Source organism: Elephantulus edwardii, unplaced genomic scaffold (assembly GCF_000299155.1).
Source record: "Elephantulus edwardii isolate Elephantulus edwardi_28Jun2011 unplaced genomic scaffold, EleEdw1.0 scaffold00252, whole genome shotgun sequence".
Taxonomy (NCBI): Eukaryota; Metazoa; Chordata; class Mammalia; order Macroscelidea; family Macroscelididae; genus Elephantulus; species Elephantulus edwardii.
Window position 1 is genome coordinate 78,578 of NW_006400002.1, and position 13,589 is coordinate 92,166.

Here is a 13,589-nt window from a genome sequence, read left to right on the forward strand (position 1 = left end):
ATCAGAACTGGCTTTGACAAGCACTGTGGCAATTGGGCAATTAAAACAGACTTTCAAGGGGGGAAAAAGAAGAATGAACTGGGGAGGAGGGTAGAGAAAATAGTGCAACAATGAATGAATGAAAACCCAAAATCTCTGTAAATGTTCATTAAAATGAATAAAATTTAATATAAAAAAGAATTATGGACACAAACATTTTGATAGCAATATTTTAAATATTGAAGACACTGAATATGGACTGCTTTAATATAGTATTATAGACTCTAGATTATTTAAGAAAAGAGTTGAGATTATTTGTTTTAAAGAATTAAAATACTTTCATTTCATATGGCTTCTCGATTTTTTTGAAGTTATGACTAGCATAGAGGGTATTGTGTCCAACAGCGAAGGGCCTTTGGATTTGTTACAAGCTGATGAGGAACCACTGTTTTGACCATGATGTTCCCTGAACTCGTCCATTCGTCACACATCTTTCTTTCTTTAAGATATTGTTGAATCTTCTCTCCTGTTTCAAATGACTTCCCAACCTCTGTTACTCCCTCATACAGAATTTTACAATTTTCTTACTCAAATGTCACTTCTTTTGTGAAACCTCCACCCATTAGGAACTATCGCCTATGTTCTCTGCTTGCTTCATGGATACTTTTATTTATCTCTTTAATTCATATAACAGACACTGGAATGTTTAGAGGTACCACATTGTCTCATAATTTTATTATGTGCTACTCAAGCAAGAATGCAAACTTTTGCATACACGGACCATTTCTTAATGATTCTTGAATCCCCAGAGTTTAGTACATATAGGAATTCAGCAAATGGCTGATTCACAAACTAAAGGAATAAAAAAAGAATAAAGAACAACGAATACCTTGGACTGTGTGAATCACACGCCTTCTGGCTATAGAGGAAACAAAGCAGAAAAAGGAGAGGAAGAAGTGGAAAGTAGATTATAAATTTTAAGAAAACACCTGTAAGTGATTCAGTGACAAAGAACAATTTTTCCACTGTTCTAAGTAGAAGCTGCTGGCACCCATTTCTCAGCAGAGAAAGGGCACCAAGATACTTTGTCCTCAGTGTATTTTATATTTGTTATCAAATCCTAATCTTTAGATTCTGTCAGCCAAGTCACTAATTGCCTTTTAAGTTGACTATGGAGTGGATATTAAAGTTGTTAATGTCTGCCAAAGGGAAAGATAAACAAAATCTGTGTAAGTGGAAAGGGATAGGCTGGTACAAATGTAGGAAATCTCATGTACCTTGAGACTAAAGATACAGAGACCTGGGTATAAGAGAAAGACCCAGTCTCCTTTCATGTGCCCCAACCCTTGGGTCTGCCACAGTATCCTGCGTGCTGGTGGGAAGCTGAAAATCATCACCATGAAGATCCTGGTATTCATCTTAGTTTTTCTACACCTCTCAGAGGGGTTGGAAAGGTGTGTGGTATTCAATTTCATTGTGAATCCCAGCCCTCGGGGAGCCTAACAAGATAAACCCAAACTCAAACTCTTTGGCACTGAATGGGAACCGACACATACTTGCATCTCTCCTGGGCTTCTGAGTAAAAATACATGGGAGAGTACTGTACTGTAAATGACATTGGAGCAGGTTAGCCTTCTCTCTTGCTCATAGGGAAGGTGGATTTGAGCAATCCAGGGAGGTGCAAACTGGGTTAGCAGCAAAACTTCCTATGGACCAGGTATCCAGAACTCCCTCTGAAAAAGATAAAGGAAACTAATGGCTTTGAAACTCTCAGACTTCTTGGAGACACAGTCAGGGTGTCTGTAGACCAAGAAAAGAGCATTCACTGAGGCCTAAGGCTGTCATGTGTATGTAAATCTCAGTCTCTCTCTCCTCCTCCTCCCCCTCTCTCTGAATGTTTGTGTGTAAGGGTGAATTGAGTGTTTTATTTTCCAAGAAGGAAAGATACATAATCCTTGTTCTAGGATTGTAGGATACATTAGGAAGAGACAGGCATTATTCTTGGGAAATAATACAGAAACTAAAACAAAACCAAAAGGTGTGAGTTTGTGTTGGAATGCTCCAGTGGGTTCAGCGGTTAGAGCCAGCTAAAATCAGAGGATTTCCTGTGAGAAGGCTGTCCTTGAGTAGCATCATGAAGATGGTTGGAGAGGCCAGATGCTTAAAGGAATTGTTTCAATGGGGCAAGGTGAAGTTCATCCCTTTTGTTTATCTCTGCAGAGTCATTCTGAAGAAAGGCAAGTCTATTCGTCAGCTGATGAAGGAGCGTGGTGTGCTGGACACATTCCTAAAGACCCACCCAAGGATTGATCCGGCTGCCAAATATTTCAATAATGATGCTGTTGCTTATGAGCCCATCACCAACTACTTGGATGTGAGTGAGTGGGGTGACTGTCCATAACCCTTCACTAATAACCATTCTTAGGCACTAATTTTTACTTCACTTTAGCTGTAATTTTTAAGTACTTACCTAACCTCCCATGGAGCACCTTGGTGGCTCCAAACCGGGTACCTTTGGGATTGCAGTGCAGCTTCTTCCACTAGGCCACAAGAGGTAGCCTATCAATTACTTGCTATGCTTCAGAGAGCTGGACAATGACTAGGGATGATAGAAGGCAAATTGATGCCTTTGAGCTGTGGTGCTGGAGAAGAGCACTGAATATACCATGGACTGCTAGGAGAACAAACATGTTCATCCTGGAGAGGGTGAAGCCAGGTTGCTCCTTGGAGGCAAGGATTCTGAAGCTTCGTCTGATATACTTTGGACATGTTGTAAGGCAGGATCAGTCTTTGGAGAGGGACATCATGCTTGGGAGGGTGGAAGGACAGCGCAGGAGAAGATCCTCGCTGAGGTGGATTGATTCTATGACTGGGGTAATGGGGATAGGTGTGTCAAGACAATAAGAGTGCCATGGGATAGATCAGGGTTTAGGGCTGCTGTGCATAGGGTCTCTGTGAGTCACAGGTGACTCGACAGCACATAACAACAACAAGTGAACCTTTCTGCCTCACCTTCTATTTGAATGATAGATTTGTAAACTGGTACCATCTTTCTATCCTCTTATTACTGGCTCCTCTTTTTAAAGTTCATACATGTGATTGTTTAAAAGATTCATAAAGTGAATGTTCCAGTCAGTTGTGAGATCCAAAGAAAGTCCTAGCAAAGAGCTACAAGGAGAAAAAAGAAAAAACATCAGGCCATTCAATAAATCTCTGCTGATTCCAGATACCAATTCTCTCCCCTCTGTACTCTTGATCCCTTGCTGGTATTCAGAGCAAATGTTTTAATGTCCTCAAGGCTGTATGTCTAATCAGGGCATCTCGACATTATAGTGTGTTGAGAACTTATCCTTAGTGAGATATATGTACACTGTTGGAGCTAGGAGACACCTTGTTGTTAGGTGCCATCAAGTCAAGTGTGACCCATATCGACCCTGTGAACAACAGACATGAGTCTGTCCTATCCTGTGCTGTCCTCGTCATCTCTGATACACCTGGCCCTACTGCAGCACTCACCATGTCAATCCATCTTTTTGGGGTCTTCCTCTCTTTTGCTGATCCTGCATCTTTCCAAGCTTGATATCTCTTCGTAAGGAATAGCCTCTTCAAGCAACATGTCCAGAGTATGAGAGATGAAGTTCACCATCCTTGCCTCCAAAGAGCACTCTGGTTGCACCTTTTTCAAGATATATCTGTTTGTTCTTTTGGCAGCCTATGGGATATTCAGCACTCAATTTCAACTCCCAAGTTTTAAAAATCATCACCTCACCAGTAGTTATTTCCAAGGCTTATTCATTACCCCAAATAGAAACTTTAGCCGTTAAGCAATCACTTGCTATTACACTCTCCCCCTAGTCTCCAGTAACCACTAATCTATTTATTTCTATACAGTTGCTTATTCTAGACACTTCATATATGTGGAATCATACAACATTTGTCGCAGCATCTCTGTCTTACTTCATTTGCATGTTTCCATAGTTTATCCATGTTGTGACATGGATCAATATTTCATTTTCACTTATAGATGTACCATGTTTTGTATAAACATTCATCTTTTGATTTACACTTGAATTGTTTCCACCTCATCTCTATTGTCTACAAGTGATCTGTTTCAGTTCCTCCTTTCAATTATTTTGCAAATATACCTGGAAGTAGAGTTTCTGGGTCATACGACATTCCACATTTTCTAGATGAAGAAACCAGAATCAAGTAAGTGAAATAAATGACCAGAGTCATGTAGAAAGGAAACTGTCTCTTCCTGATCTCTCTCTGTGTTGCCTTTCGCCCCAAATACTTTTAGTCTATACCCTTTGTTAGTGAGTGACCAGGAAACGTGGCAAAATTATCTAACAGTAGAAGAAAAAGGGGAAAGGATGTATGTGTGTGTGTGAGATAGAGGGAGAGAGAGACAGAAGAAGAGAGAGAAAGAAAGTAGAGTAGGTGGGGAGGGCTAGATGGACATTGGAAAAGGGAAAGAAAAGTGATTACTTCTGTAATTCAGGGTGTTTTGTGATACTTGGCAAATCCACAGATGTATTATTCTTAGGGAAAAGAAAAAAATCGTGTAAATAAAAACCATATTAATCAGTTGGGAAAAAAAAATCAATGAAAACATGCTGTGTGAATTAGTTGGTTATATGTAATTTGTAATCAAGAATATGTTGCATTTTATTATTTATAAATTATGTGCATGCTTTTCTATCAATAAAATTTGTAGTAAATATATGGGAGGAAGTTAGAAAACACACTTGGAGAGGTGATGTCTTGCCCGTTTGAATCTTAGATAGTCAAAGAATCAAATTTTCAATTAGGGACAAAACTGTAGAATACCTTGAGGTACTATTCCCCGATGGTAAGCAGAATTTGTGTGGGAGATACCTTTTACTTTCCTAAGGAAGTATTTTGGAAAAGTGTGCTAATATTTTCCTTATCCTTGGACAAAGCCTAGAGCTTAATGAAGTTAACACACATTTCTTTGCAGTCATTTTACTTTGGGGAGATCAGCATTGGGACACCACCCCAAAATTTTCTGGTCCTCTTTGACACTGGCTCATCCAATCTGTGGGTACCCTCCACCTACTGCCAGAGCCAGGCTTGCTGTAAGTACTCCCCACCTAATCACTATGCACCCCATGGCTGGAAGCAGAGGAGGGGCGGGGAAAGGGATTGAGTTACGAAATGACCAAGTAAGAATTTGAGCTAAGATATAGAATTACAAGACCAAAGTTCTCTGTACATATCTATTATCTCATTATCCTTGCTTTATGAGCAGCTAGAAAACTTGCCTTTTAGTTTCCCAAAAACCTTAGCAAATGTTGCGAATTAATTTGGAGAGAAGCAGCAGAACTACACTAGGCTTCCATGCCTGTATACAATTCCCCCTCCCCCCAGCACTTACTTGTGGCCCAGAATTCTTGGCTCCTCTGAGCTGCTACTTCTCCCAGGTCATGGTGAGTTGGGAGGAACTTGGGCAATGACTGTGATCTAAGGGGACAGACTTTTAAGGAATCTCCAGTTTATTTATGATACAAAGGATCTGAGATGGAGGCCTTTTTAAGCCCTGGTCTGATGATCTTGGGATATTGAGAATAAATTGCTTCCAATGATTTCTGAAAAGCAGCAAATGACACTTATATTCTTTTCTGTCTTTCTACAGATAATCACAACAGGTTCAACCCTAGCCTGTCCTCCACCTTCAGAAACAATGGGCAAACTTATACACTGTCTTATGGCAGTGGCAGCCTTAGTGTGGTCCTGGGATATGACACCGTGACTGTGAGTGACTTTCTTTTAGCCTCTGAGAAATTGTGATCTTAGTCTCATTTTTCTAAAGTCTTAAGCCATCAGAGAAATCTATGCTTACCAATTAGGCACAATCTTCAAAGAAACTGAGAGCTGGAAATGACGTTAAAGGCCATCAACAGTCCCAAACTAGGAAATGCTTTCATAATAGTTCTAACAAGTGGCTGCAGTTCTAACTGTGGAGAGCTCTTTATGTTGTACTAAAGCTTATCTTCCGGGGACTTTGCTCCCTGGTCTTAATAGAAGAAATCTGCCTCCTTGTCTACACAGTAGCATTTTGGATAATTGAAGACATGTCCTTTCACTCTTTTCATATTTCTGTAGGTCAGACATTCACTCTTCCTCTAATCATTTCTTCCATATGGTTTGTTCAGCATAAAACTAGCTACTATCCTTTCACTGTTCATGGAAATGGAAATTGGAACTCCAGAAAACAACTGCCTTTGCTTCCCCACCCCTCATACTTCCCCCTCAACACTGCCCTAAACACACACACATGATACTGTTGATAGACAGATAATACTGTTGCCCTTCCACTTCCACTCCCACCCTCATGAGCCAATTTCCTCTTTCCAGGATAGGTTCTAGATTTCAAATCTTAGGCACCTAAATCTGGGAAGGATTTGTCCACCTGAATTGTAAACTTCTTTGTTTGGCCCAGATTCAGAACATTGTCATCAACAACCAGGAGTTTGGCCTGAGTGAGAATGAACCCAGCAATCCCTTCTATTATTCCGACTTTGATGGGATCTTGGGCATGGCCTACCCAAACATGGCAGTGGGCAATTCCCCGACAGTCATGCAGGGCATGCTACAGCAGAGCCAGCTCACTGAACCCATCTTCAGCTTCTACTTTTCTCGGTAAGATTGTGTCATTTGGCCCCTTGTTTGACTTTGGAAGGGGAGTTTTAGTGGCCTAGTGGCAAGAAGCTGTGCTGCAATCCCAAAGGCATGCAGTTTGAGGCCACCAGGTGCTCCACAGGAGGATGGTCAATCATGCCCTGTGCAATTAACAGCTTCTGAAAACCTGCTGGATTGTCAGTTATTGGTCAATTCTAGGTCAACAGTACTCAACAACAACAACTGGCTTTGGAACCCTCATGAAGCCCACATCTAAGATCAGATATGACCCAGAAAGTAAAGCTTTCTGACACAATGCGTGTAACTTGCTATGTATAATCCATGAATTTTTTTTTTAAGAAAGTGTGAATAATTTAATCTGGGATGGAGATTCATTTTAAAAGCCCTGTAAGAATTTTTAATTATGTTGGGTGAAAAACTATTTGGATGATCTCCTCCCTCTAAAACTGAGCAATATTCTACCACCGTTTTTTAAAAAATATGGAAATCAATATCTTAGATTTCCCCAACTCTATAGAACAAGCCATATGACATGCGCTAGTAAAGAGAAAGAGGATGAAATAATAATTAGAATAATGCCTCCACTTTATAAAATATTCTGGAATCTATTGCTTCTAGTGACATCTCAAAACCCCATGTTACCAGTGAGGAAGTGGAGGCTTGGACTGGCTGCCAATACTAATGACTGGCACACGTGGAGCTAAGACTTAACGTGATCACACAGCCAGTACTTTTTCACGTTTCTTACACACACACAGCTCTCAGGGTATCCTGTATTAAAAACTTCTTTCTTCCATGGCTTGCAGATTCAGAGTAGTGATCACAAGGGGCTTACCTCCTTTCAACATTGTCTAGTTCTCAATTTCACCGTGTTGGGTGCATTCTGGTCACAGTATACATGAGATCTCTGTTGGAACCCTTTCTAGGGAATCCTGGAAATATTTCTGCTCTTTTTTACTTTGTCTCAGAGAGAATTGTTTGGATGCTTTTATAGTTTATCTTCCCGTGCCTAGTTTCCAACTCAGTCTCCCCCTTTAAGGATGTCATTACTGCTCTTACTTCTCTAATGCTTATGTATTACTCCTAGAAGTTTCCTCTTCCTTAAAATGTTGAGCTAGATGACTCCCTGTACTCCATTCTTCTAATCTATGAATCTGAAGGAGAAAAGAAAAATGGAGAAGAGAGAGCAGTAGCTTTTCACTCATCTTGTGGTAACTCATGCTTCTTCTACATTTCCATGCAGTCAACCAACCCGTCAGTATGGTGGGGAACTCATCCTGGGAGGTGTGGACACCCAGCTTTATTCTGGTCAGATCGTCTGGACCCCTGTCACCCGGGAACTCTACTGGCAGATTGGTATCCAGGAGTAAGTAGAGAGGACAGTGACTGAATGGTGGATGTTTTTTGAATGCTCCACCACCGTGACGATGTTTTCTACACCTATCATGACCGACACCCTCCCTTCACATTGCACAGGTCTCTCAAATAATTGACTAAACTCTCCATGTTGAAATGGACTTGGAGCCTCATCAGTGTTGATAGCTAGTTCTTGTCTGAACTTTCTGAATTGTTGTTGTTAGGTTCAGTCATGCCAACTATGACTCACAGTGACCCTATGCACAATAGCTCTGACCCCTGCCCTATCCTGAGGCAATATTATTGTCTCTGACACACCTGTCCTCATTACCCCAGTCACTGAGTCAATCCATCTTATCCAGGGTCTTCCTCTCCTGCACTGTCCCTCGACCCTTCCAAGCATGATATCCTTCTCCAAAGACTTGTCCCTCCTGGTTACATGCCCAATGTTATATGAGATGAAGCCTCAAAATCCTTTTTTAATTAGTCACCTGAATATTACTGTTCCCGCCGATGCCGATCGGCCATTCCTACATCAATCTACGTCTTTGTTCCTGGAAGTTTCATTGTCATTATCATCCATGTTGAATGTTTGAAACATCATCTTTACCACTTTCTTTATTAGGAAAAGTAATAACTATCATTGATTGCTTTTAAATGAGCCAATCAGTATGCTAACTATGTTGCATGTATTACTGCATAAGATATGCACAAAACTTGGTATCCATGAGAAGGCTAGGGTGCTCTGGTGGCTTAGTGGTAGGGAGTTGTGTTGCCAACTCAAAGGGATGAGATTTTAACCCACCAGCTGCTCTGTAGGAGAAGGATGGACAATCTCTTCCTGTGCAATTAATTGCCCTGAAAACCCACTGAAGGGTCAGCGATGAGTTGGTTCTGACTTGATGGTATATAACAATAGCATAAGAAGGCCAGGAGTAGGTTTCATTTTGTCTGTCAATAAAGAAACAAAACCATGCCTTTCGTAATGTGAGGATTGAACACAAAGTGTTATTTCCAAAGTTCACAGTTATGATCATGATCACTACCAGTAAAGGCACAGAAGCATTACATGGGCAGGAGACCCATGTATATTACATGTAATATTGGTGACCTGGTTTTCTGGAAAAGGAAGAATGTTAAGGATGCTGAGTTAGGGGGATAAAGGATTGAACTTATTCCATGCCACAAACCTGAAAGGCTCATCTTGTCCTGGTCTCTTTCTTAGGTTTGCTATCGGTAACCAGTACACAGGCCTGTGTTCCGAGGGCTGCCAGGCTATTGTGGATACTGGAACCTTCTTGCTGGCTGTTCCTCAGCAGTACATGAATTCCTTCCTTGAGGCAACAGGAGCCCAGCAGGCCCAGAATGGTGATGTGAGTAACTACAGGCCAACCTCCTCTTCACAGACAGGCAACTTCAACACAGGAGCCTGGGTTTAGTGAGTTCACAAAGCTGAGGTAGAAAGACTTCCAAGGCTATAATTTCTTTTTATATTTAATATTTTTTTAGATTGGTTTGCTTACAAAGTTCATATATATTGTGTTTCACACTATCCTTCAATCACATTGTGTTTCGTATAATCATTCCCATTAGTTATATTTTATAAAATTAATCAACATAGAACTATGTCCACCATTTCCCTGCCTTTCCAGATACCCGCTGAGGCTGTAATTTTTAAGTTTGAATGCCTGGAAGGACAAATTAGCATGGAATTTCTGGCTATGAGTCATCAGTGAAAGGCAGGGTCGAATATCTAGACAGAGTGTAGGGTGAATGGTGGTCAGGAGGTGATTTTAATTCATTGCAGGTCCTAGGAACACATCACAACTTTGCCTGGTCACTGTCATAACTTCATTGAAATGTTAGAGTCCGAGGTCAATACATTTCTTCATTCCACTTGGGTCTCTGTCTTCGCTAAAAAGATATCTTTTAGTATTCCTCTAAGTAACCTCCTTTCTACACACCAATCATCTTTGTACACCTGTTTGTATTTTCCTTCTTGTTGTACATCAACTTCCAAATTCTAGTTCCAAGAAAAGAGAGGGGGTGAGAGAGGAAGAAAGAGAGATGGCAAGAGAGGGAGAGAAGGAGAAAGAGAGAAGGGGAGAGAGGGAGAGGAGAGAGAGAGGGAGAGGAGAAAGAGAGGGAGAGAGAAACTCATGGACATGGTACACAAATGTGGAGATGAGTTTACACAAGATTATGCTTTAGCAAGTGTGATAATACTCACACTTTTTTCTGTAGGTGTATTTTCAGAGGCTAGAAATTATGTAAGCAGGATTTCTTATGGTCAAACTAACACAACCAAAATCTAAGAGCTGAGACATGTTTGAGGAGAGGCCCAGGAAAGCAAGAGGTTCCAGAGTTTTGTCTAAGAAGGTAATGTCCCTTATACCTGAAGCAACATCTGAGGAAGTCAAGGAAAGTCTTGCACAGGACTCAGAGAATTCAGAGTGTTGAGTGCTTGTCTGGGGTCCCAGTCCTTGAGGCTACTAATCTTTACCTCTCTCTTTTTTTCCCCCCTCTCAGTTTGTGGTCAACTGCAACTACATACAGAGCATGCCCACCATCACCTTTGTAATCAGTGGGGCCCAGTTCCCTCTGCCTCCTTCTGCATATGTCTTCAATGTACGTATTCACCTCTGCTCTCTCTAGATCCTGTAAAGAAGTGGGCCCAAACTGCTATCCTATGTCCCCACTTAAATCTGGGCAGATATAAGTGTAATCACCAGGGGCTAGGCTGAGGCTGAGTAAAATTTCAGAGGCCTCTACTAGTGTCATGGGAATATGGGGTGGAGGGAGTTCCTGCGGGGAAAGGGCTTTATGATACAACTGGCTATATCCTCCTGTTTTTGTCTTTGTAGAACAATGGCTATTGTAGGCTTGGAATTGAGGCCACTTACCTGCCTTCTCCCACTGGACAACCGCTGTGGATTCTGGGAGATGTCTTCCTCAAGGAATATTACTCGGTCTATGACATGGCCAACAACAGGGTGGGCTTTGCTTTCTCTGCCTAGACTAGCCAGAGTTGTCTGTCTCCACCTCTCTCCACAGGGCCTTGTGGTTTCCCTGAGGTTTCTATGGGTCAGTGGCAGAATTTCCAATGATTCTGACCCCTTGTCCCCAGGGAAGTCTTACTTTCTACAAGTAATAAATTGGAAAATACTACACATCATTGATGTTCTTTCTACAGTGTCTTCTTGTGTTCTGCTTTTATCAGTTTATTCCAAATGAAAACTTATAACGTAGTGATCGTTGAGTCAACCCCATTCATGCATGCATGGTGAACTCATGTGTGTCAGAGTAGAACTGAACTCCATAGCGTTTTCAATGGTTGATTTTTCAGAAGAAGGTTGTCTGGCTTGTCTTGCAAGGCAACGTGGAATGGGCTTGGACCTCCAACCTTTCAGTTACAACCAAGGGACTCCAGATTAAAATCTAGCAACACTTATTTTAGAGAATTTTGCAATTAATTAGTGTGAAGCCTCTGGGTATAGATCTGCAAATGGTATAGTCTGTAGGGAACTGTGCTACTAGCCCAAGGGTTGCACATTTCTGATGGTTCGAATCTAGCTGTCCCTCCAAGGAAGAAAGATGGAGAATCTCTTCTTGTGCTGCGGGAGGGGTCAGCTGTGAGTCCACTGAGACTCTACAGCAATACTTCTACATGGGAAAGTCTAATGGGCCAGTGTAAAGCCTCCCAGCAGTCTCTACCTCAATTTCCTTCCCCCCCACCCCGCCCCGACCCTTAGAAAAGAACATGAACCAGAGACTTATCAATGTAAGAATGTTAGAGGGAAAAATATCTTAGTATTTCAAGCAAGTGATCTGAAGTTCAAACCTTATTAGAAAACTTTTTTTGAGAGAAGCAGCACAGTCTTTTGGGTCCCTAATAGCATAATTCTAGTTTTCTTTTCCATCCGTTTTTGGATGGTCTTCACTATTTTGCTTGCATATGATATTTGATAATTTCCACATTCTATGGAATCACTTTTCTTGGGACTCGGAACAAATAGGAACCTCTTCCAGTTGGTCGGCCAAGCAGCTGTGCTCCACATTTCTTGGCATGAACTGGTGCGCGTGTCCAGGCTTGTGTCTCTAGTTAAAACATGTCAGTTGGTATCCCATCAACTTCCTGGGGCCTTTTTCTTTTTTGCCAATGAGTCACCTGTAACTCGATGCCACTAACAATAACATCAACATAGAGAGATCAGCTGGCCCAGTGGACAGAAAGCGATGCTACCAAGCCAAAGGTGGGTGACTTGTAATCCGCGGCCCTCGGGCCTGTCTTTCCTTGTTTCTGTTCAGACATTCCTCTAGGTCGTATAGCCCTGGCGTACAAGTTGCCGTACAGCGGTCACTTGTGGTTGCTGTGAGGCTGAACACTGTGACACTGATGTGTCAAATGTGTTAAGGGTTGGTTACCCAATGTGGACAGAGAGCGGGGTGGAGCTCCCTGATTAAAACAAGCTTGGAAGCAGGAATGGCATCCACTTCCGTAATAGCTTGCCTCCGGAAACCCTCTGAACCTGGAGAGAGGATGAGAGACACACAAGTATTGAGGACTCTCCTTCTTAGGGTCGCTATGAGTTGCCTGCGACTTGACGGCACTTAACAACAACAACAATGGCATAATTCATAGGGAGTTGTGCTGCTAACCCCTAAACAGTGCTTACTTGGTGGTTTGAATCCACTGGTGGCTCTGAGGGAAAAAGATGAGTAATCTCTTGCCATGTGCTTTATAGCCTCTTTAAAACCCACTAGATGGTCAGCTGTGAGTTGATTCTGTTTCAACAGCAATGACTGAGGGCAGTTTTAATGAATTTCACAGTGGCGAGAAGCTGCTCTACAATCCCAAAGGCACATAGTTCAAATCCACCAGCTATTGTATGGGAGAAGGATGGGCAATCTCTTCCGGTGAGATTAACTCCTCTGAGAACCCTCCAGAGGGTCAGCTCTGGGTGTGTTCTGACTCTATGGTACACACCACCACCACCACAACAACAACAACAACATCATTGGGACATTGGTACCAGAAGTCAGGAAATCAAAAGCCATGTTGTATTTGGAAAATCTGCTGTCCGAGATGTCTACAAAGTGCTGAAGAGCAACAATGTCAGCTTATAGATTAGGGTGCACCTGATCCAAGCCACAATCTTTTCAGTTACTTGCTATGCATCTGAAAGTTGGACAATGAATAAGGATGATAGAAGAAGAATAGATGCCTTTGAGTTGTGGTGTTGAAGAATATTGAATGTCACAAGGAGTGCCAAAAAACCAAATAGGTCTCGGGGAAGGTGCAACCAGGGTGCTTCTTAGAGGTAAGGATGGTGTAACTAACTTCCTTTCACATACTTTGGACATGTTGTTAGGAGGGGCCCATCCTTGGGAAAAGACATCATGCTTGGAGAGGTGGAGGGTCAGTGAAGGAGGGGAAGATGCTCAACAAGATGGATTGACACAGTGACTGCAGCAATGAGCTCAAGTTTAGCAGAAACGGTGAGGATGGCACAGGATAGAGCAGGGTTCATAGCTGTTCATACGATAGCTGTGAATTGTAGTTAACAACACCTAACGACAACACCATGAAC

General features: G+C 41.9%; 1 protein-coding gene across 1 annotated transcript; it reads left to right on the top strand.

Moving 5' to 3' along the window:
• Positions 1-1,377: 1,377 nt before the first annotated feature.
• Positions 1,378-11,015, top strand: LOC102872124 (gastricsin-like). Its single transcript, XM_006899283.1, has 9 exons — positions 1,378-1,433; positions 2,200-2,353; positions 4,961-5,078; positions 5,636-5,754; positions 6,443-6,642; positions 7,886-8,008; positions 9,224-9,371; positions 10,528-10,626; positions 10,863-11,015. Exons 1-9 carry the CDS (start codon positions 1,378-1,380, stop codon positions 11,013-11,015), a joined length of 1,170 nt encoding a protein of 389 aa, XP_006899345.1.
• The last annotated feature ends 2,574 nt before the right edge of the window (positions 11,016-13,589 follow it).